General features: G+C 46.2%; 1 protein-coding gene across 2 annotated transcripts in view; it reads right to left on the minus strand.

Annotated features, from left to right (window-relative positions):
• PLXNA4 (plexin A4) overlaps nucleotides 1-23,570 on the minus strand; it is a 456,157-nt gene that overhangs the window by 63,645 nt on the left and 368,942 nt on the right. For both annotated transcript variants that reach the window (XM_037389024.1, XM_037389025.1), the window contains exons 11-16: nucleotides 18,251-18,347; nucleotides 14,749-14,939; nucleotides 9,032-9,183; nucleotides 8,319-8,436; nucleotides 2,953-3,089; nucleotides 1,108-1,275 (exon numbers count right to left, since the gene is read on the minus strand). In XM_037389024.1, the coding sequence (XP_037244921.1) occupies nucleotides 1,108-1,275; nucleotides 2,953-3,089; nucleotides 8,319-8,436; nucleotides 9,032-9,183; nucleotides 14,749-14,939; nucleotides 18,251-18,347 (863 nt within the window). The remainder of the gene's footprint in view (nucleotides 1-1,107; nucleotides 1,276-2,952; nucleotides 3,090-8,318; nucleotides 8,437-9,031; nucleotides 9,184-14,748; nucleotides 14,940-18,250; nucleotides 18,348-23,570) is intronic.

Consider the following 23,570-nt stretch of genomic DNA (forward strand, 5'->3'; position numbering starts at 1 on the left):
GACCAATTTCTCTCTTCCTGAGGCCATTTCTGCAGGCTTCTGAGAGCATTTGGGTACTGCTTTGATGTCTTCTACAACCAGGGCAAATGCTCCTCTCAGACACCTTCATGTGAAGCCTCTGAATTCACCAAAGCAGCATCAATGGGGTGAAGAGAAAAAGGGATGCCTAACGAGAAGGAAGGCTGTTAATAGGGCAGGGACCAGGGGTCCCTTTGCGTTTCATCTTGGGAGACAGCCCTGGGGCTTTCAGGCACAATGGCCAAACAAGCAATGCTCAGTCCAAAGCCAGCAAGACCATGAAGGCTGTGGGAAAGGTAGGAATTGAAGCTTCCAAACCCAAGGAAGATTCACTTCTTTAAGCAGTTTGACATTTATGCTTGGTTTTAAGAAATCACTGACTGGTCCTGCTGCCATGCAAAGCTGTGGACCCATCCCAGTGGGGCCTGAAACACAGTCATGGCCAGAAGCACTAGGAATTTCAGTTTTTAAGGATACAACCATGTAGTTTAACTAGCTCCAGTGTTCTGTAATATTATGCAGACAGGGAGCATCCTGGTGCTGGAGATAAACCCTGAGCTGCAGTGAAGAGGGAGAATGCTTCAGCACTAAGTTGGAGATCTGCTGCATCTACCTTTGTAATTAAAGCATGGAGTCTTCAAGGCAAGCTTCTGGTAAGCATTGGCAGCTGGATTTTATGCGTTAAGCCAGGAAGCTTGGCTCTGCTAGTGAAGGTGGGGTGCACGATCATTTAGGTTTGGAATATAAGGCATTTGTTTGGAGAAAGGACCCTGCTCCCACCTATCCCTCACTAGACTATGTGGAAATGTTGTCCCAGGGTACGCATGAGCACAGACACATGTTGAGCATCCAAGGTGTTGTAATGAATGCACAATACACTGCTTTGTCTCCCCTTTTAGTCTTCCCAGAAGGCAAGTCCACCAGCCCTCATGATCTTGGGCTTTGGGAAGTATCTCTGCACAAATCTATTTCTTAGTGACCACAATGCTTGGAAATCAGTTTTCTGTATCTAGGACCAGTATGAACACATTAGTGCTGCATTAGAAAACCATGTCAGGTGGTATGGGGGAGTGTCTATGGAATGCTTACCTGAAGATGCTCCACTCGGGCTCAATCCTCAGGATGGTTGGATCCTCTACATATTCATACTGTAACTCCTGATGTATCTTGGCCTTATCCACTCTCACAGACACCTTCACCTTCTCAAAGCCTTCATCAGAGGCAGTGGTGTTACAGACAATATGCTTGGTGGATCTCCTGTGAGTAGAAGCACATAAATATAAACCAGGTGCTACCAGCAGCAAAACAACCGGTGCCAAAAAGAGCCCAGCTACTTACTCTATGTCCTGTGACCTTAAACCTAGAAACTGTGAAGTGGTGAAACTCACCGTTACAGGACTATGCTGTGAATAGTGCAACACATTTATCTGAGGAAGTGACGTTGCCTTTTCATTTAAATAGTTAGTTTAAATAAAACCACAAGAGCCATCATTTCTCAGGTCTCAGAGTGAAAACTGAACCTCAAGAGAAGTCCAAACCAGACCTCTCTCCATCAGAGAGTGTGTGGTTAAATGGATGTTTCCGTCCCGTCTGCAGACATACACAGCAGTGGCTCATAAAAAGGGGTGTTTGTACTTCAACTTTCCAGTCTGGAGTAATAAAGTTTACTTTGCATTAGGACTGTAAGCCATGTTTAAGTGCAGTTCGCAGCATGTCTAAGATCTTTGCATGAAAGGTGTTAATATAGTGGGAAGCACTTTATGATTATACTCAAAGAGGATTCTGCATAAACATTTCCTTTTGGGCAGGGCTCAAAACCAGCTCCGGGTCTGAATTTTGCCACGGCTCTTACCTTCCATAAAGAGCCCAAAATCTAGGCTCCAAACACCCTCAATCTCCCCAGTCCTGTGTTTTGTGATGCAGCCTCATCTTACACCCCTAGAAAGGATGAAGCAGAGTGCATCCTTCCTTGCAACATGGCATTTGCCCTCACTGACTGCACCCTCAGGTGCTCTCCAAATTCCCCCGAAAGGCCATGCTCAATTCCTCCTAAACCCCCCCGTCTCTTCAGTAAGCATCTCCAAGCAGCTGTGGTTCCCACTTAGCCTTTTAAATCACAAGCTGTGACTTCACCCTCCTGAATTATAGATGCTGAATCACACCACAGTCATGACAGGTGGCTAAAGAGGATCCCCACAGTCAGGAGAGGGAAGGGCATTGCCCCAAGACAGTGGTCCCAGGTCTCCTGTGAATGAGCCCTTCTTCTGCTAAGGATATGCTAGGAGAAATGTGCCAACTTCGTCTTCAACCTGCACCGATCCTGGCAGCAAAATGTGTTGCACAGAGTAATTTTGAGCTGCAGGAGCCCTTGGGAATTGGATTCAGACTCATTCTCACAGGGATCAGGGAAGGTTCAGCAGGTAACACTGACATTAAGCCTCTCTGAACTGCAATTGAACAGGAGCCAACCCAGAGCTAAAATGTTGCAAATCATCCATTTCTTAGCACTACAGGACTATTTTGGGATAAAAGGGACGTGGTTTAATACTTAGAACCTATGTTGTCAGATTTTCTTTGTCACCCCTGCTAACACAGGGACATGAAAATGAATCTTTAAAATTACATACTCCCAGAGCAAGTAGCAAAGCATAGGACCGTGGAGAATTGTAGTGAAATTTGACAAGGGGCCATGGAAAAAAGCACATCAAATACCAATCAAAACAATGAAATAAATCCTATTCTCCCATCCCAAAACATGCAGAGTAAGGCTGCACATGGTGCAGAATGCAAAAGTCCTGTTGCTGAATAGACATGGCCACAGGCAGAAGAGGCACTTGAGGGACAGGTTTTCTGGGCTGCAGAAGAAGTCTCTTAACTATAATTGTTCATGTCTTTCAGACTCAGGCATATACAGTAGCAAGGACTCATCTGTACCTGTAGAAGAGGCAGGGTTGTCGCCCAAAGGTCACGATGACATTGCTGCCTGCATTGAGGTTGTTGCCTGTAATTGTCACTTGGGTGCCACCTGACACTGGTCCCCGCTTTGGCTTGAGGTCAGAGAGCGTCAGAGTCTGTGAAGGTGAAGGGTCATGTTGAAAACACAGCAGGGGAGCATAGGTACCTTCCTTCTCTCATTTTAGTGAGGGAGAGAGGTAGGCACCCCCAGGGGTTAATCACATTAGCTGGACTTCAGAAGATGACTGTATCTTCTGGACAATAGAGGAGCCTAGGATGACACCGTCTTATCACAGACACCTTGCTTGAGTGCCAGGTGCGGTGGGATGAGTTCAGACCTAAGCCCAGCCTGTTCTCCCCACCCCTCCAAAATCAGGCCTGCGTTTGTATCTGCTCAGAAACACTCTGTGTTTGCAAATCAGTCCAGGGGCCTGGAGCCACTGGAGCCATGATCTCCCATCTCCACTGCTTGTTTGACATCGCTGAGGTGTCATTTGTCCATCCTGCAACATCACCTCTGCAAGGTAAACCGGGTCTTGAACTAGCTGATTGGATCTTAACGGGGACTCTCTACCTCCAAACTATGGAGCTCACAAGTGATGAAAATTATCAGGTCTTGCAAAGATTACTCTAAACCCTATCAATCTGAGAAGGGAACAGGGCCCACTGTATAGCTCCAGAGAGATGCCTAAAAACTCACCCTGTGCTCAAGGGCTTTTTCCCAGGGAAGGAGGAAAGCTGTGGTTCAGCAGAGCATCGGAGCTCATGCCTTGCCTCTCCCACACGCCCAATGCATGACCTCATATCTTTCTCATTTCCTTATCAGACTTGGGTGCTGGGACAGCCTAGTACCACATGAGTGTCTGGCAGCGATACAGCACAGCAGCGTTCATGTTGAGATGTGCTCTGAAATACTACTGCCGCAAAAGGAGCACTGTCCAGATGAACACCTTTTTCCTTTTTCTGCTGATTTTCCAAGCCACTTTTCCAAACATAACACAGTGCTGTATCAATGTATCAGAAAAGGGCACAACTCTTTTAGGGACCCCAAATCTCAAACCTCTTTTTCTTACTCTCCTGCTCTCCCTTCCCAAAATAAAGATAAAATACTTGCACTCTGAATGTAGAAATCACTCTGTTACCACAATGCAGAGAGGAGACATCCATTTTCAGGGAGAAATTTGGAGTTACAGTTTATTCTTTCATTTGCATTTTAATAGAAAAACTTTCCATTCAGTCCCAAGTGAAAAGCTACTATATGCATTTAAATGAAGATTATTTTTTTCCTCCTCTCTTTAAGAATGATGACACAAATGCTTGAAGCTCTCCTCTGCTCCTCTGAACGAGCAGGTACATCACGCAGTCACCTTATTGAGCTTTGGAGACCATTAATCCATGTTTATAAAACCACCTGACACACACCACGCTCCCTCTTTCGCACACACGAAGCCATCCCTGTCCTTGTGCCCCTCTGGCTAATCATTTTGAAAAACAGCAGTGAGGTTTCCACTTTGCTTTTGTTCAAAATGCAGCTACCTCTTGGAGAGAGGGCTGAACATGAAAATCAGGCATGAAACCCACAGCTCTGTAGAAAAGTCTCTTGTCAGAACTGCACACTTCTTGTGTTTAAACTTGACTGGTTTTGACATGATGTTTTGGAAACTGCTTTTATACTTCTCCAGGAATATTCTATAACAGCTGTTACTGGCATAAAAGATGCAGCAAGAGTATGCAGATGCAAAAGGTGCACTTCAGTACGTACTGCTCCTCTATTTTTGGGGTACCACCTCAAGCTCTGATGGCAATTCCTTTTTAATCCCTTATTGATGGCCACCCCTACCAGTGCTAATTACTGCTGACCATGATGGCTGCTGCTGGGAGGGGTCCTTCCAGGTGGGAGAAAATGGCTTGAGAATGGCCAACCTGGTGCACAGAGCCTACACAAGAGCACTGCAATAGTATCTGCTTTACAAACCATAGAGGAACATTTGAGTTACAGACCCAAAGCCCTTGTCCCACACCTGGATGGGTTTCCTGCTCTCTCCTAGAGGCAGGTAAACTAGCCATGACCTTTAGAAGATCCTCACAGACCAGAGGTACTTCAGCAATGCTCCTTGGCAAAGCATTGCTATGTCCCACACAAATCTTAAGAAGAGTTTGTGGCTAAGCTTTCAAAGTTGAGATAAACCATTAATTATTCACAGTGGCCTTCATAAATATTGCACAGCATGTTTGCAGTAAAACTCTCCAGGCTATTTACCATTTCCTTGCTGGTGAAAGGTGATGGAAAATGCAAATGCATCTAGTGGATCTCTAACAGGCTGAAGTGGACAGTAACAACTGGGAAAAGAGGACAGGAAATCTTCTGCACCTTTCTAGGAGCTTGCCAACTTTCCTCTGCTCCCCAACCCTTTACTTTCCTTCAGCGCCTCCTCCACACACACAGGCTGCCCACAGAGAAGCTGCCATCAGAGCTGTGTCTGAACTGACCTCATGGTGCGTGCCAAGACCTTGGTTCCCACTTCATTCCTCCTGGGAACAAGAGCAGAGCAAGATGTGACTCCCACATGGCGTGTGCACCTGTGTTTCCTTTCTATAGGTTCAACAGGGGCAGAAGAAGGGGAAAGATGGAAAGAAGACCTGCTGCAAATGGTCTCCTGGGACAAGGAGCAGATCCAGAAGAGATGCTATCAGAGCAGCTCACATCACCTGCACTGGGCCTTAATCTCATCCAAAGGCAGAATAAAGGCAAACTAGCTTCAGCATCTGAATTGAAAAGTGAGGGGAATTAAATTTTTTTAATTGAAAGACCATGGCAATAATCATAGCCACAAACTGAATAATAATAATAATAATAAAAAAATCAGCCTGCAACCAAATGCTTTGGTTCCCTTAACATTTCTAAACTAAGCCACCTCTTTTTTAAAATACTGAAATTAAATACCCTGTTGAGTTCAAGATATAATCTCTTCCAATTTCTACAGCACAGGCTGAACCTATTGGCCAAATTTGACCCTGTTTTGCTTCAAACCCTTTGAAAAGCAATTTTCCGGAGGATTTACTATGTGTCAGAAAGCAACATTTGTCTCCCCTGTGATGCCCTTCCTTCGTTTTCAAACATCTTCCTTCCCTTCAAGCTGCCACCCACCCTTGCATGATGCCAAGGCATGTTGTGATGTCTGCAATAACATCACTACCCTCCTGGCAGCAGTATCCGAGGAAGCCAAGCCACACCAGCAAACACAGCTCCTGCTATGGAAGCAACAGACACGGGAGAGGGCATATGATAGGCAAGCTGGAGAGTGTCTACATTTTTTTCTGTCTAGCACAAAGGTATCAAGGTATTCAGCAGAGAAAACCCTGTTGACTTCATGCTCGTGCACGGTTGGGATAGCTGGCAGCCAGAAAGCCGGCAAGCAGAGGGAAAAGCTGTCACAGATGGACACGGATGACCAAAATCAGACAGTAATTCAAAGAGCAGCAAAGGTGACACATTAAAGTGTAATGTCCTGGAAAGAGCCCTTCTGTCTGCCTAGTGGGGGCTACCTCTCAAGGTGTTTCTCTGCCCACCCCCACCCAACCATAGCACCTGAGTGACATCAGAAAATACAGAGAATTGAGAAATTCCTGTAGCACAGGGGGCAAACCTAAGAAATTTGCATTTGTTACCAGTTCCTTTTACCATAAAAAAAAAGTGCTTGGCCACGTGAATAATTTCAGAAAAGACCCATTCCATTGCAGGATTTGGGAGCTTTTGATGGGAACAAAGAGACCCTCTCATCTCAACCCTGCACAGATCAAGGCCAGGCGATGCTTGCATGTCCTCAGCAAGGGGCCTTAGAGCAATAAGCAGGTCTCTTGGACAAGGAGCATTATCAGAAAGGAGCAAAAAACCAAGTCTGGTGTACAATGTATTTGGCTCTGCTCCTCTCTTCCATGAGGCTTTCATGAACAGCCTCAGGCTGAACTTGCATCATTAGTAGCCCAGAATCAGGCCCAGAGCCCCTCTGACTGCTTTGCAAGCTGATGTCCCAGACAGGTGGTGTAGCGAGCCAATTTGCTAGCCCAGTCTCTCTAAAAAGAGGAGCACGGCTGCTCTCTGAGTGCCTTCAGCACACATTGAGGGGGAGCTGTGTGTGTGATCCCACCAGACACCATCCCTAGGAACTTTTGGCTTCATCTCTAAATTCCTCATAGCTCTTTCCTCTCTCCAAACCACCTGCCCTTAAAAGCTAGCTGAAGTTCAAGCTTGCTGGTGTCTATTTTTTCACTCTGGAGCACCCAAACCAGTTGCCAACTTGCACTGAGTCCCAGTCACACTCTACAACTCTCCCGGGGCCTGGCTGGTGAACTGGTCCTGCCTGATCTAGTGCTGCTGGGGTGCAGCACAGCTTCTCCAGGACACCAAAAAGACCATCTAACACAAACATCCCTTGAATGCTACACCTTGCAGAAACACTTGCCACTGCTATGGTGACTGCCTGTGGCTCAGTAAATAGGAAATTTTGTCCTTGCTAGCAAAAGGCCACAGGCCTTGTACTGGCCCAGCACCGCAGGGTCTCAGACATCTCTGGGCTGGCCGTGCCCTGAGCTGGGTGTCCCTGGGATCACACGTGTCCCGCGGCCAAGGGGCTGGTGCCCACCTGCCTGAGCTCCGCGCTGGGGACACCCGGCACGGCCAAGGGCTGCCGCCCCGGGCAGGCGCTGCCCAGCAAACACCAGCCCTTGGTGTGCCCGGGCTGGGCGCTGGGCAGCTCTGCCCTGGTGCTGGGCACCGGGGAGAAGGGAGCGGGCGGTGGGGTGGCCACATACCCCCGGGGGTGCCGAGAGTGAGGAGGAAGAAACCCCACCGTGGGCATCACACCCTGCCAGGGAAGGGCTCAGGGTGGTGGTGGCAACACCTATGTTTCTCCTGAGGGACACCGGTGCCTTCAGCTGTGGGCCTGGAGAGATGCCAAGAGGGTGAGCATCATACCCAGGAAAAGTAAGATACTAGGGAAGGGGGTTTTTCCTTTTTTTTTTTTTTTTTTCCCTCCTTTTCATTCCTGTATAGCATTTTTAACTATTAATGAGGATTTTCTGTACTAATTTGGACCATGACTGTATGTAACTGTAACTGGACTAATAATTTGGACTATTATTAGATTGTTAAAACATTAATCAGGCAAGCTATTTTTGCACATAACAAGATTTTAAAAGGAAATGGAAAGAACAATTTGGTGCACTCAGAATGGCAGTGAAGAGCTCAGAGGCTCAAGATGGTCAAGGACGATGGATAGATGCAGCAAAGGGAACCAGGGCCCAAGGAACTTCAGGGTCAAGGAGAACTTCTCCCTGGAGCTTACCATAAAGTAGTAGAGCTGTGAGGACCTGGCCATGAACTCTGGTTTGCACTCAGCCACGCAGATTTCCACGAATCCGGCATGCTGGCTGGGCTTGGCCTCCCCCATCTCACATACTATCCTGTGGAGAAAATATGAACCAGAAGCAAAGTTTGAGAGACGGTTCGGCAGTCTGGATATAGATGGAACTGGAGCAAACAGCCCACAGTGCTGGGAAATGGACTGCAGGCTTAACCCTTCCTCTTCTTTCCAACTCAGGATCCAAACTGTGGACTATGTTATTCTTTAAAGAGAGGTGGCTTTTGGCTATTGGTACTTGGTGGGACATATGCTTAGCTGATGTAAATCAACATAGCTTCACTTAAATATACAGACAAATGCTGGGCTGAGGTCTGACCCCAGGGGTCACTCCGTCCTCCAGCCTTGCATGGTGGACAGCTTTGGAGCTGTAATGCTTAATGGTCATTCCTGCACACCCTGTGGTGGCTGTTATGTGAAAAACAGAAGATAACTTCAGGGTATGTGCCATGAGGATTATCTAAATATGAAGTCCAAATACAGTAATAAAAGGATTATTAGCTCCTGAGCTGTAAGTGAGGAATGGCATCTCCCATCACCCAAGGCTGGGTGGAATGGATTCCTTAGAAGACCCTACACATAGCAACGACTGTTACTAGGTGTGCTGTGGCCCACTGTTTGCCACACACCCAACTTACTGCTCTGCTGGGATGTACCCTTCCACCAGTGGTTTGCACTCCACTCCGGCCACTTTGACATGAGAAGCAATATCTCTGAACTCCAGCCCCAGATTCTCCCCACGGATGGTCACTTTGGTCCCTCCTTCGCGAGGGCCTGTCACTGGATTGATCTGGAGAAACAAGGCAAGAAAAAGGAGAATAATCAAACCACCTATGTAAAGATACCCGCATCCTCTCAGGTGAGAGAACAGGCAACATCATGTCTCTTTGTGACAACTAGAGACACTCATGAATGGGGAACAACTGAGGGAACAAGCCTACTCCAGATACATCACTTGGTCCAGCTCCCCTGAAAATATATGTATCACACATTCCCCAGGCACAGAGTATACAAAATTCTGCCCCAGATCTCACTTACTCCCTTTTAACTACTCGCAAAATATCCAGAGATGAGTAGGAGGTATTTTCTAGGTAGGAGCAGGGGTTTCTGCTGTTGCAGCTGAGCTCTGCACTTTATAGACATAAGCCATGGAAAGGCCAGAGGGAGGTAAGGTAGAAAGAAATGGGAGAAAAAATGAGAAAAGGATACAAATGGATTCAGTCAGTCACTTTAAATCCTATATTCCCAGCCCAGTGTGCATGGAGTTTTGATCTGTTCTGGAGGTAGGCATTGGTCATGCGTCACAAACTCAGCTGAAAATGTCCACTTCAAAAAACCAGCCGAGGCACAAAGAAACAGCTTGTCAGATTTGGTATGGAGTAGGTGGATGGCGACCGAGACAGCAGCAGCAATTGCTGTGTGCCAACACGTTTCTGAAAGGGCTCCAGCTGCCTTCACGGGACAGCTGAGGGCAGGCACGGGAGCATGGACAACTTATTTGTGGGGTGGGAAGCTCCTGAGCCCCAGCATGAGACAAGTGGCTATCCCAGCCATTCTAGTGGCTGGTGGCATGAAGTTTCCATCCCAGTCTGGACCTTCACCAGGCCATAGCAGGGGTAGGTTCTCTGTGTCTTGCTCAGCAGTGGCTGTGTTGGGCAGCAGAGCCAAAGCACCAGCCAACCCCCAACGCTCCCCTCTCCCTCCCACTGCAGAGCCTCGTGGGGCACCCACAGCTGCCTGCCTCTGTGCGGTATTTCTGGCCCGTGCAAAGGAGCTGTGCACGTGGGAAAGCATTCTGCATCACATCCATCACCCTTGTTCAGAGCCAGGTGGAAATTAGCATCACAGTTGTCTCCTCAACATTGAAACAAGACAGAAATCATGGGGCTGGCCCTTAATTATCTCAGTTCTGCCCTTCCAATTACTCACTGTGCCCAAATGTTTTGCCATACAACTGGCTGGCTGAAAGGGGCTTCAGACGTTGCTTTCAAAGGGTATTCCCTGCTGCCCACTCAGGATGCCATGGATGCCATCTGCCAGCATTGGCAAGGCTCTCACTGCAGTGAGGAAGGGGGAATTCCCTGTCTGAGGTCCGTACCCACTGGTCGATGGCTCTGCCAACTGGGAATCTAAAGCTGGCAGCTAGATCCCTGCGTAGCAGTCGGACTGGCAGGGAAAGTCGAGGCACTAGCATGAGCAGGGCTGCTCTTGACCGCTTCCTAGTGCTGAGTCTGGCACCTGGGTTAGCCTAATTTCCACCCCGAAGCCAGTTTTTACAAGGTTCGTCTTTAATAGAAGGAGACAGACCCTGGCACTTTAGGGGATATTTTATTTTAGGGTATTTAATTTTAGGTGCTGTGAACAACCTCCTGAACATGTCTTTGCTCTGACTATACAGGGAACCAACAGAGGTTAACAAATTAAAACCCCAGATGATCACGGATGAGCGCTTGGATCCCTGGGCTGTGTAGTGTAGACACAACCTCTGCAGCACCAGATCCCTGCAGTGGCCCAGTCTCAGGTCCAAAAAACAAACAAATACCACTTGAGCCAATGAAATCAGAACCATGGCAGGCTTATGCCTACTCCAAAAGATACTTACATCCTAAAAAGAAAATAGTACAACATTCATAAATCTGACAAGTGAAATGATTATTTGGGTTGGCTGGAGATTTGACCTTTGGATGGTCTGTGGTGATGAGATTGATAGACAACTAGAAAACTGATAAAAAGAGAAACAGAGAGGCATTTGTAGCTATTTTCCAGGAAATGAAGAAGGTAACTTAAAAAATGAGAATGAAAATGAAATTTCTATTCCAGGAAAAACTAATACTGATTGTCTCGGTTGGAGATTCAACACTGAAAACTCAAACTATTTTCCAGAAATGGAGTTCCAAAATATTTTTATTCCGAGTCATTAATAAATATCTATTAAAGCAAAGTTTTCTGTTTGAAATACATATTTTGCTGATATCAGTTAATCCTCTCCTGAAAAAACACTATATGAATGATGCTGGAAGGCCAGAATGTATCACCATACCAAATGCAATCTAGCGTGTACTCAAAATGAAAAGAGAAAGACAAACCAAAATTCCCTTATTTTATTTCCTAATGCATTAGACACACTTTGTAAGAGAACTGAGTTCCCCATGGAGTAATTTGGTTCTGTTTTGTGGTATTAAACTTGCCATCAAATGAGTTTTACTTGCTCTAGTAAGGCAGGTGTCTAGTGAGCTAGGTCTGTGGTTAATTAGGGCTCACCTATGCTTGAAAGAACTTGCTAGCACAGGCAGTACATCTCGTAGCAGGTCAAAAGAGGATTTTTTTTTCTCATATGACTGATGTCATTACCCTGAATAAAAGAAGGTGTAGTGGTGAAAAGAAACATCTTGCTAGAAAAGTCCTTTACTTTAGTACTAGGGGTGAGTTTGAGGCAAAAGTTTCACTGAAGAAGTCACAAAAACCTCCGTGTTGACATTATCAGCCTTCTTCCAGCTCTGTCTAAAGGGTGAGATGTTTAAAAATTCTTGCTATGATGCAAAAAGCATGGATGGGAAACTCCCTGGAGGGAAGGCAGCACAGCACCTCTGATTACATCCCTGTGTGATTTTTAATTTGTAAAGGCCAGCTTCAAAACCCACTTATTTCCCTAAAACAGGAGTGCCTGAGATTCTCCCAGGAGCACGTGGGAGAGTTTTTGACCCCAAGTCTTTGCATTCCCATAGGTGCATACAAGAAGAAGGTGTTACCATGCTGTTTCCACAGCGAGAGAGAAGGAGCCTGTTTCTATCACAGGTGCAAAAATGTGGAATGAAACCTGTCAGTTTTGGAGAGGAAAATACAGGCAGGGAAACAAAAGCTGCCAGGAAGCCTCAGCTTTCTTTTGAAGACCAGAGCTGCAACACTGCATCACAATTTACACCCTCCGCTCACATCAGCCTAATGCTGCAGCTTGTCACTCTTAAAGGAGGTTTTGTGGCTCAGCGAGTCTCTAAGTCCCTTGATTTCACTGACTGGCAACATGAATGCAAGAGCTAGTACGTAAGCACAGGTTATGGGAAGCTCTGTGCTGGGTATGTGTGTGTGTCTGTGCAAGTACATGTGTTGTTTCTCCTCCTTCGCCTCCACAGATACTGCCCTGGCTCCTCGCCAGAATATGCATGCTCTTACCAACCGCCCCAGACCAACCATTAGCTGCAATATATATCCAGTCACTTGAGATTACTTCCATGCTAATGGCTCAGAAAAAGACTTTCCAAGAGCTACTTATGATTGCACCAGACAGCTGGAATATTTCATGAGCAAATATTGCAATGATCTGTTCGAGCTTTGGGAGCTGTTGGAGGAAATGCCAGCAGAACTAGAAGTATGTCCCCTCTGGAGCTGTAGGGTCGAGAATGAGTGCTTTGCACCTCGTAAAGAAACTGTAGATGCAGGGTTGGAGTCAAAGCATAGCAGAAAAATGTGGATGGACCTTCAGAACACCGTACTACTGTGTGGTCAGGTCCTTGTGTATTGGACTTCTGCTTTAGTTGGTCATCCGTCAGCTTACCAATTTCAAATTCTTTGAATCTGTGCAAAATTTCTGAATCTTTCTCAAAGTTCAAGAATCTGAAAAGATTCAGAAAAGGTTTCCTTTACCTCCCAATAATTTTCAAGGCCTCAAAGCTGAACTTTCAGAGGTAGCTGCTCACTCTGACTGTCTGGGTTTGGTTTCACAGCTTTGGGTTGTTCAGATGGGCTTAAAATTACCAGTCCCAGATAAATGCAAGTGCAGTGGAGACCTCTACCTTAGAAACATCAGAATAAGTCTGGCACTCCAGCATCCAGCTGAGCGAGTGCTTTGGGGACTGATGAATGACAGGAAGATGGACTGAAACACAGTAAAAGGAGTTCCTTTCAGTGGTATCTGGGAAAAGAAGATTCTACCCAGCCTTTGCTTTCACAAAACTTTCATGCATGGGCATGGGCTTGTCCGTAACTCCCACACTTTTTATTCTTAACCAAATACAACTGAAAAAGCCTTTCTTGCTTTCTAGAAAAAATAACCTGCATAATAATTCCTATTAAATCACAACAGTGGAAGCTGGATTTCCCTTCTTTGCATTTACCCCTATCTTTGTCTCATTTTCCTCCTTACTTTTTTCATTTGGAAATAAGACCCTAGCCACCTTGAAAGGGTGCTTGTGTTAACTAAGGCATGGTGACTGAGAAACACTCCCTTAAGGCAGGAGGCAGTTGGTAAGGATGGGGCCCCCGTTTTCAAGGCTCAGATGCATCCTGCTGCCTGCCCTGTGACCTGAAAACGGTGCCCATCATTGTGGCAAAGGCATCCCAAGACAGCAGACGAAAGTCCCTTTAGACTGCAGGACTGATTTGCCTACCTTGCCTTCTCTCCTTTCCTCTGCTTGCTCTCTCTATGGACTTTCTATTCTCTTATCTCACCTTTGTACCTTCCTCGCAGATCTTCCTTAGGTTTAGTTAACACAATCAATACGAAATCTTACAAAGAACACCATTTTCCTGCAGTTCCTTCCCCCCAGCCTCACCCTCATTCTCTCTTTTATCACTTAATAGGACAGTTCCAAACTTCAGTTAGTCCAGGCTTGATCCTGCCTTCTCCTTGAGCCTTCAAAGGGGGAACATTGATAGCTATACAGGGCTTTGTTTGCTCCGTGGGGATTTCTTTTACCATGCAAACTCAGCCAGGCAAACAAAAGACTGTTACACTGCTGAGGCCAGTGGAGTCTGCTCTTTTTCTGGACGTTGACCCTGTCCATGTCATGCTGCCAGGAAGCATGAACTACAACCCACCTTGTTTCTTGATCTCCTGTCAGCAAAGTTCAAACCACTCCAGGATCACTCAACATCTCCTTCTCAGCCAGGGTGGCCAAAGAGGTTCTTTCAAGAGGTAGTTTGGCTCCTTTGATTACCTTCACACTGCCCATTTGAGATGTCCCAGAGCATCCTGTCTCACCCTCAGCTGTTCCACTAGAAGGCCAAGGTCTCCTAAAGGCTTGATGTCATGTCTACCAGCCCTGTGTGTGCAGGTCAAATGCTGTGGCATTCCTAAGACTGCACCAGCAGACTGTGCTTGTGCAACTGATTTACATCCACGGACTATGGTGGGAAACCTGACACCCTGCTCACTCCTGTGATCTAGACACCTGAAGTCGTGTGCCTGCCTTTGAAGGCCACCATGTCTTCCCATCACCAAGGGTGCCTGGGGCTTTGCCTGATCCAGCAGAACTCAGCCATAACCTTCCCCTCACCAACCCAAAGATAAATCAGGAAAATAAAGCAGGGAAAGGGTACGACAGGGAATACCCCAGCTTCTGGTAGATCCATGACTTACATCCGTGATCTTGGGGTTGGTGCATTTGCCCTTGGTGCTGGACAACTCCAGCCACTGGCTGTCCTGGGCTGGGCAGTGCTGCTTCAGCGTGCACTGGTTTTGTCCCTCGCACCAGCCGCACTCGAAGTCTGGGTCAGCTTTCAGGCAGAGTCCACAGCTGTCCCGCATGGCCCCGCACTTGTACAGGTGAACTGCAGGGACAGGAAAACAGAGAGGACCTGAGAGATGCAGACAGCATGGGAGAGTGGTGGGATGTCAGAGGGCAGAATGAGGAGTGAAAGAGGGGAAGGTTTTATGGGCTGCTCATCCCAGAGGCAGGATGGGAACTCTCCAGGGGGGTGAATAATGGGGTGTGAGGGGGAAGTGTTTACATCCTTCTTGAAATAAATAGCACTTGTCAAAATTCAAACCCCTTGAAAGATATGTTTGGAAGCTGACAGCAGAAGGAAGGATGCTGCGCTCAGTAAGATGAGGGTTTACAAGCAGGCGGCTGGGGGGAAAGGTGCTTGGGCAGTGACTCAGCCTCAGTCCTTTCCTTCTTCAGAGACTTTCTGAATGTCATGTGATGCCACCTATAACCAGTCTCAGCCTCAGCACTTCATCCTAAAATGATTTTCTAGACCTGGTCTACCCACAGCTTAAACCTGGGGATTTTTCTGATGTGAAACTACCCAGAACTGGGCGTCAAGGTGATGCCACTCAGGTTACTCAGGTTTCCCCCTTAACAGAAATCCTAAGAGATAATAGTAAATCCACAATGCTTCACTATGAGGCTGTATCCAGGGATTCACAATCAGCCTTTCCTCCTTCTTCTGCTCCAGAAATTCAGTCTGTTTTACACTTTGAAGTACTAAGTTGAACCTCCTCTAATAAAGAGAGCAATGGTTAATGCTTAGCTACATCTTGGATTGCTAAGTGATTAGAGGAAGGCAAAGCTTTTTTTCTAAATAAAGCCTAAAAACATTGCAGTCCTCCTACAAAATAAGATCATATTATTTATCCTTATTATACAGATGTGTAAACTGAGGCCTGGGTTGCACAGGTAGGAGACTGATAAAAATTCTCCTCCCTGAAGGTGAAGACGACAGACTTGAGGCTTTCAGGCTTGCTTTTTCCTGTATTTGTGGGCATGTTGGTGAATTTCTTTATAAGATGGGGGATTTTGCCTTTGTGCTACTGTTTTGCTGGGTCAGTAGGTGACTAAAGTCTTGTTTGTGGTTATTACTATACACAGTCCTAAAGCCCAAAGGCTTTGGATATGTGTGCTGAAAAGCTCTGGCTGGCTCTTCATACTTGCACCCCAGAAGTCAGCAAGCATTGACCAATGCAAAGAAAAGCCCGGAAACTTATTATTTCTTCATGTTAGGTGCAAGACAAGTTTGCAAAACGGCTGTCAATCACAGTGTGCTACAGGCTTCCTGGGATAAAGCCCTTTCCTTAATTTTCTGTTGGATTTCCTCAGATTTGCTGAGTTGCTCTGCTTGCAGTGCTCTTAGTGAGTACCTCTGCTGCCATGTGATGCCAGCTATGAAAGCAGTGGCATCTTGGTTGTGTACCCAAGTGCCACTGCACTTAGAAAGGCACTGGGTCTAATCCTGCCTCTGCCTCTCCCTCTCAGTTTTCCAGAGAAGAAGGTCTGCTTGTTTGCAGCACTGTGCAAAGCCCTGCCTGGGTTTTGTGTTTGCCTGTAGCCACTACATTTATGCTAGTAAATAAAGCTGTGTCCTTGGGAGCGTGTGGTATGCCTCCATCTGCTATACCCATGTACATACTCCTAAGCTCTCCTCCTGACCTGAAATATGATGGTGTCATCCAAACTACTCATGCGAGAGAGCCACCAGCCAGTGCCACTTCCTAGGTTTTTCCTAGTCATTACTTACAACCTTTAGGGTTCAAATAACCCAAGAACTTGTAAGGGACTGTGCTAGAGGCTAAGCACCACAGATGTTTCTTGAGTTCATCCCCTGGTCTGGTTTACATTGCCAGCACAGACATGCCTAAAGACACAATCATCATGATTATGAAACTGATTTTACCCCTACATCACCCAGCACAGCTCAGTACTGCCCAAAAAGGGTTCACACTCATTGTATGGACCATGTTGTATCAGCAACACTTGGGCTATATATAATGGTAACAGAAAACTAAGCAGGACTGGGGGAAGCGCCCAAACCCTGACCTCCAACCCACGCTGGTAAAGACCAGCACAGCCTCTGGCACTGTTTGGGCCCATGAAAAGTAGCACTGTCCTGGCAATGCCTTGGCACAGCTTGGAGAGCAGGAGAGAGGGCAGACAGCTTCAATATGGAGAGAGGTTGGCAGTGTGAACGTAGGCTATGCCACACTGCTGGATGCCAGGGCTGGACAAGGGTCTCCAGCCTGTGGTGTTTGCTGAGCGGATTTAACCTTCAAGAGCTGTGGGTTAGGGGAGGACAGTGCAGGATCTTTTGCATTTGGCCTGGCTATTCTAACCCACCAGTTATTTGAGCCAGCAGAGAAAGACATCACAGAGGTAGGGGCAGGAGGAGAAGGTCAGGAAAGGGTCATGCCATGGGAGAAGAGCTGCCTTCTGTATTGCTTTCCAGCTTCAATGTGGCATTGGTGGAAACCTCACCCATCACCCCTCAGCACGAGGCAGTGTGTGAAATGGTGTGAAAGAAGCATGGGAGTACCTGATGGGGAGAGGTGGAATGGGAGAAGGTGTGGAGTGTGTCCAAGAAAAGCAAAGGTAAAGTGAGAGAGATAGAAACTTCTGAGAGGTGGTGATGGGAGAAGGAGAGAGTCTGCAGGTCTGGGCTGTACAGGGAGAGCAGCCGAGAGGAGAGGCTGCCTGGGGGAAAGTCTTCAGGTTCCCTGAGGCTGATGGACAAGAAGGAAGAAGATGTGAATGGGCTGTCCATCTCCAGAAAAAACACCTGCCTCAGGGCTGTGGCTGGACGTGCAATATCCCTCTGTGAGAGGCACATCAATCCTGTGCTGTTGGTGGTAATTAAATGGAGCCAGGCTCTAGGCAGGAGGTGGTTTTCGGTCCTTTGCTATTATCATTTTATTTTGTTCACAATTTTCCCACTGAGGAACTACAGCCTTTCTCCTCCCCCTCTCCCTTCCCCTGTTCATTACTACATCGCCTCTGCACAGACCGTGCCGATCTCCTGGCATGTTAACTTGAAGAGCATCACTGCGGGAGGAATAAAGAGGGGGGGGAAAGCTAGAGAAGGAGGGGTATAAAAACAAAACACAAAATTGTGGGGAGAAGCCGGAGGCAAAGATGATGCAGGAAGCAACACAAGTGGGAGGGAGAGTCATATTTCTCCAGTGCAAAGAGAGAAGTGCGTGTGTGTGTAACACATAGCACACAAAAACCTGGTAATTTGCAGAGTGCAGAGAACAAGTAAGCACCAGACAGCATGGGGAGATGGTGCTGCCTTTGTTAAGTGCAGGGAGCTATGCGGCCCGTTGCTAAGGTTACCGCTTCCAAGGACAAGTTGAAATAACTCTTTACCTTTGTTCTGTGCTGGGTTGTCAATGTTGAAATTCCCATTCCAGACAACCGTCAGTTCCACCGGCAGGCTGTTAATCTCCATCCCTTCATACGAATACTAGAAATAGGAGAGGAAAAACAAAAAGAAAAACCAAACCCAGACTTACATGGTGCCCAGAGGTAGGGAGGGGATGGGAGAAGGCAAAAGGTAGTGCTGCAAGTTGCGAACAAGAGAAATTAAGCTGCCAGCTATCTCCCTAATCACAATTACATGCCACAAAAGCCATAGGATGCTCTCAGAGTCTTGGCTCTCAAGAGAGCAAGCCATGCCCCTCACAATAGCCTACTTAGCTGTTATGTCAATGTTCCATGATTTAAGTGTATTTGCATGTGCTGGGGTTTATCTTCGAAATCCACCTTCTAGTTGTTGTGCACAGCTCTGAAAAATATTTTGCCAACTCTTGGGTGCACTTTTAAGGTGTACATTATGCATTGTAAGTCTACCATCCATATGTACCTCTGCTGAGTATTCTGATGCTGAGCTTGTATGTAAGGTTACCTACATTAGTGATATTTTGAAGAACTCTTGGAAGCTGAGTGAGGTCTCAGGAAGCAGGGAACAGTCATGTCATGGAAATATCTTTAAAAAATGGAAAATGGAAGTTCTGTGTAATTATAGACCTGTCAGCCTAACTTGACTTCCCAGAAAGTACGTACATCGAATTATTAAACAATCAATTTATAAGCACCTGCAAGATGATAAGGTGATAAAAATCAGCCAGCATAGATTTGTCAAGAACAAATTGTGTCAACCCAATCTAATTTCCTTTTTTGACAGGCTTAATGGCTTTGTGGATAAAGGAAAGGCAGCAGATGTGATTTATCTTGATTTCGGTAGAGTATTTGCTACTGTCCTACAGGAGATTCCCATAAACAAACTAAGGAAATAATGATCTAAAAGAAACCACCATAAGGTATATGCAAAAGCTGCCAACCCCTCCCCCCCCCAAAAAAAACCCCAAAACCACAATCAACAAAACAAAGTCAAATAGTTCAATGTCAGGCTGGGAGGGTGTTTCAAATCGAGTAGCGTCCTGGGTCTGGCACTATTCAGTATTTTTACTACTAACTTGGATGACAAACCACAGATATCATGAATGACACTGTTCTGGAAGAGGGTGCAAGCACATTCAAAAGCAGGGTTAAGAATTCAAAAGAAACTTGACAAATTGTAGAACCAAGCCAAAATCAACAAGGCAAAATTCAATACAGGCATGTACTGACTGTTCTTCAGTAGGAAAAATCAATGCAAAAAAATACAAAGTTGGAGTGACTGGCCAGTGCTGCAGGAAAGGGTCTGGGGACTGGTGAAGATCACAAACAGATTGTGAAACAACACTGCCATATTGCTGCCAAAATCCAAGCAAATCTCAGTTGGGGATATCCTAGATAGAGTTTGTTACATAGGTAAGCCCCAGGAGGCAATTATTTTTTCCTACTCAGAACCAGAAAGGCTTCAGCTGGCGTAGGGGGTATCCAGTTTCCAGTAAATATGTATTAGGAAAGCCAGAGAAATCTTCTGAGAGAGTTGGACAGACTTAAACAAACACTTGTCAGGCACAGTCAAGGTACACAGAGCTGGCCTTAACAAAGGAAATGGCAGCTGATCTCTGGAGGCCCTCTCAGCTTGGACAGCTCTCTGACACAGTGCTGCTCAGTGTATTTTTTCAGCTAGATTTTGGTTTATCACAAGCCAGTTCACACAGGGTTCACCCGGTTGTCCATCAGATCCCATTGCCCACCTCCATCAACAGCTTCCATCCAACACTTCACAAAAGGCAAAAAGCCTCTTATAAGGGGAGAGGAGATAGTTGCTTAAAGGGCAGAATGGGAACATGTCTGCTACGGTTACTGACCACTGTGCACATCAGTATTTATCCTCCTGAGATCAGGAATCTCCCACTGCACTGGGATCTATAGCAGGACAAACTCCTACTTCTAAAGAAAAAGATGTTTTCCCCACTACAAGGCTAAATGTAATTCAGTAAGCGGCCTGGTTTGGTTGGGCATGTCTTAGAGACCACTAAAGAGTTCCCCATCACTTAAAGTTTCAGCATGGTTTTCCACAGAGATGCCAAAGCTCTGAGCCTTTAGAGGTAGATTTTTCTGTATCTGTTAATTGCCATGTAATTGCAGAGTAAATCGTATATGGTGATTTCTGTCCATTACGGCAGAGTACTAGTTGCACGATAATTTCTCTTTGGACAAACTAAACACAATTAGGCACTAATCTGCAAGGCCCTGTGATTACAATCTAGTTGTAGGGTATTTATGGGTATAAGCTTTGTGGTTACCATGGAAGTAAAGAGCAGCTGCAGGTTAGCAGAGTCCTTTGCAATAGCGCTGTACCCGACAGTCTCATTCAGTATTAGCATTTTTATGACACTTTTTGGTGACACTGCCAGCAAGATGCAAGATGATGCAGAGCCGCTTGGACTCACAACACTGGCTTTTCACAGTTTTTTGGAGCTATGAGCAAGGATGGGGAGACATGAGTGGGAAGGAAAATGTCTGAAAAGTAGAGAATAATTAATTTTCTGCCACTCAGGAGCTTTCCAAATGCCTGCTTTGCACAGCACTTGCAAATACTGATTGGGAGTGGGAAAGAACATGTATACAGAACCACCGGTCACCCTTACGTCAGACACTGAGTCTGTAGGTGCCTGAGAAAGCGCTACTTTCTGCCTCAGCAGAGCCTTATGTGCATGTGTTGGGATTTAGCTGTTAGCAAACCTAGACAGGGCTGCCAAGGGACAGGCAGCTGCAGTCCCCCAGAGCCTTTCATCCCACTGAGAATCCAAGCACCAGCAGCAGGAGGCCAGCTGGGATTTTAGATCTAGATCTGTCTGCAGCACCAGGGGCAAACACATATTAGACTTGTTAACTCAGCAGACTTGATCCAGAACTGGAAATGGATGCAAGGGAATAAACAAGGGGATCCCCATGGAAGAGCTCCAAGGATGAAGCCAGCTGGGGGCTGGAACGAGGATGCTCACGCTGCCATGCCTGGCCTGCTCAGACAGCTTGTGGGCTGCACAGCAGTGAAACAGAGCAATTTGCAACATAACAGTGAGTAAATGCTCCATCCTCTTCAGACCACAGGAGCTGCTAACTCGTTGTGACCCCTGTTCAAAGCCCACTGAACTTAATAGGAGTCTTTGAAAAGGATTTGCTCAGCTGTAACAATAAGATGGAAATATGTTTCAGAGAAGAAAAAAGGGATAGTGTATCGATCTCCAGGACAGCAGAGCTTCCTGGATACTCTTGATAAGAGCATTCATACTATTAGGGCTTGTGTATATACGTTGCCTTGTACAACTTTCTCCAGCACAGGCAGAACTGCTCAAAAGGCATAAATCTGACCTCTGAATCTGCCAAATCTGGATTCCCACCATACAAATCAAATCAAAGCAGAAAATTACAGGCAATTTAGAGGCCCAAACTGAGAAAGAGAAGCTGCCTTTCCGGAAAGGCAGACTGGCTCCCATCAGGAAATGCCAAAGATCTGTTAGAAGGAGCTGTTGTAATTCACATGAACAACACAGCGTGTTTTGAACTCCCAAGTACCAGTTCTTTGTCTCTTAAGCTTTTTGCTAGTATCAGATACTCCTGCAACACAGGCTGAGCCCATCACATCACTTGGCCATTTTGCTGTGGCATTAGCAGTTTAACATATTACACGTAAGCTACTGTAAACATGTTGATTGTTTGTCTCATGGAAGCTCACAATCCTCGGACTGAGAGGATGGCTGCAAAATCACGGCTAGCAGCTCTACAACAGCTATGGAAACATTAGACCCCTTCATGGAAAAATATTTTGCCTTTCAGAAATCTGCAAATTCCTGTCTCTTTTGGGCATCCAGTTACTACAGGCACCCTACATTAGAGGAACTCAGCTTCACAGATCTCTGTGAATTTGCGGTTTGTGCAAATCCATCGCCATGCTTGACCTCTTGCTGCATCCTGCTGGAATGCTGTATCGCTGGGTAAAGTTCTTTGGTAGTTTGGCTTGGGCACGCTGAGGACAATAAACCAAGAGTGGTTACATGGTATTTCCCCCTTGTATCTTAAGCATGTTCAATAGACATCTGCAGACAAACAGCATTTTAGCAGTATTTTAGTGTTAGCCTGTTTTCCCTTACACCAATTTTGTGATTAGAGCTTGGAACTGGGAACTGATTCCTGTACCTGGCTCTGTCACTAACTCTGTGTGATCCTGGGCAAATCATTTAATCCCTCTTTGCACCAATTTTCCAGCCATAAACTATAGGCAGAAAACTTCTTGCCCACAGTCATCCCGCCTCTTCGGACTTTTTGTTTCCCAGAGCTAGGACTGAATTTTTATGTCTAGGTATCACCCAGGACAATAGAGCCCACAACATGACTGGGGTTTCTCTGTGCTATCTGAATGTAGATAAACAATAATGATGCATCATAATAATTGAGAAGTGGATGCACAACTAACAGCCCCGTGCTTGTCTTCCTTTGGCTGCCCATAATCATGTTTTCCCACAAGTTCTGTGAATAGCTGCTGACTTTTTCCCAGCAGTGTTTCTTGTATGGGTTTTCCTAGAACTCCTCCCGCTGCATGAGCCACACCACAAAGTCAAATGGCACTGAGATCTCTTGCTCAAGTGTAATGGTGTGACAAATACAACATATTTGCTTTTCTTATTCCTAGGTTACACAGCATTTTCAGCTGTACTATCTCAGGTCTCATGGCACACAGACCTGCGAAGGACTCAAGGCAAATTATCAGCAGGGATTTTGCTGCTAGAAATCAGTGTCTGCTGCCTCTGTGTGCCAAAGTTTGGCAATGGGTAGGCTCATACTGAGCAAGAACATGAGTTTTGTCACTGAAGCAGGTAAGAGCAATGGTCATGGCATGGTCAGTTCGGTCATTTCTCACCCATCTCCCAACATCTCACCCTGTTCCTCATGCCAAAGGCTGCTAATATTGGGATGATTGCAAGTACTGGGTCTCCCACTGTTTCCCACTGGGGAGATTGCTCCCTGCTCTGGTAGATCTAGCAATTTCAGCCATTCCTCCTGACATTTTTACTTATTTATTTATATGCCTCTTTGGCTCTCCTCCTTTTCATTTCCTCCCATCACTCTGTGTCCAGACTGTCGGCAGAGCTATCATAAGTGCAATAAGGAATGGCAGTAGGGTCTCTCTGAGTGATAATTGCATGCCTTGGGTGGTGTGATGGAGGACAAAGCCCAGAGCTGAGAGTCTCAAACCACTTGACAAGAACAATAATTGTCCCGAAGCATGCTG

The sequence above is a fragment of the Falco rusticolus genome, chromosome 5 (assembly GCF_015220075.1).
Source record: "Falco rusticolus isolate bFalRus1 chromosome 5, bFalRus1.pri, whole genome shotgun sequence".
Lineage (NCBI taxonomy): Eukaryota > Metazoa > Chordata > Aves > Falconiformes > Falconidae > Falco > Falco rusticolus.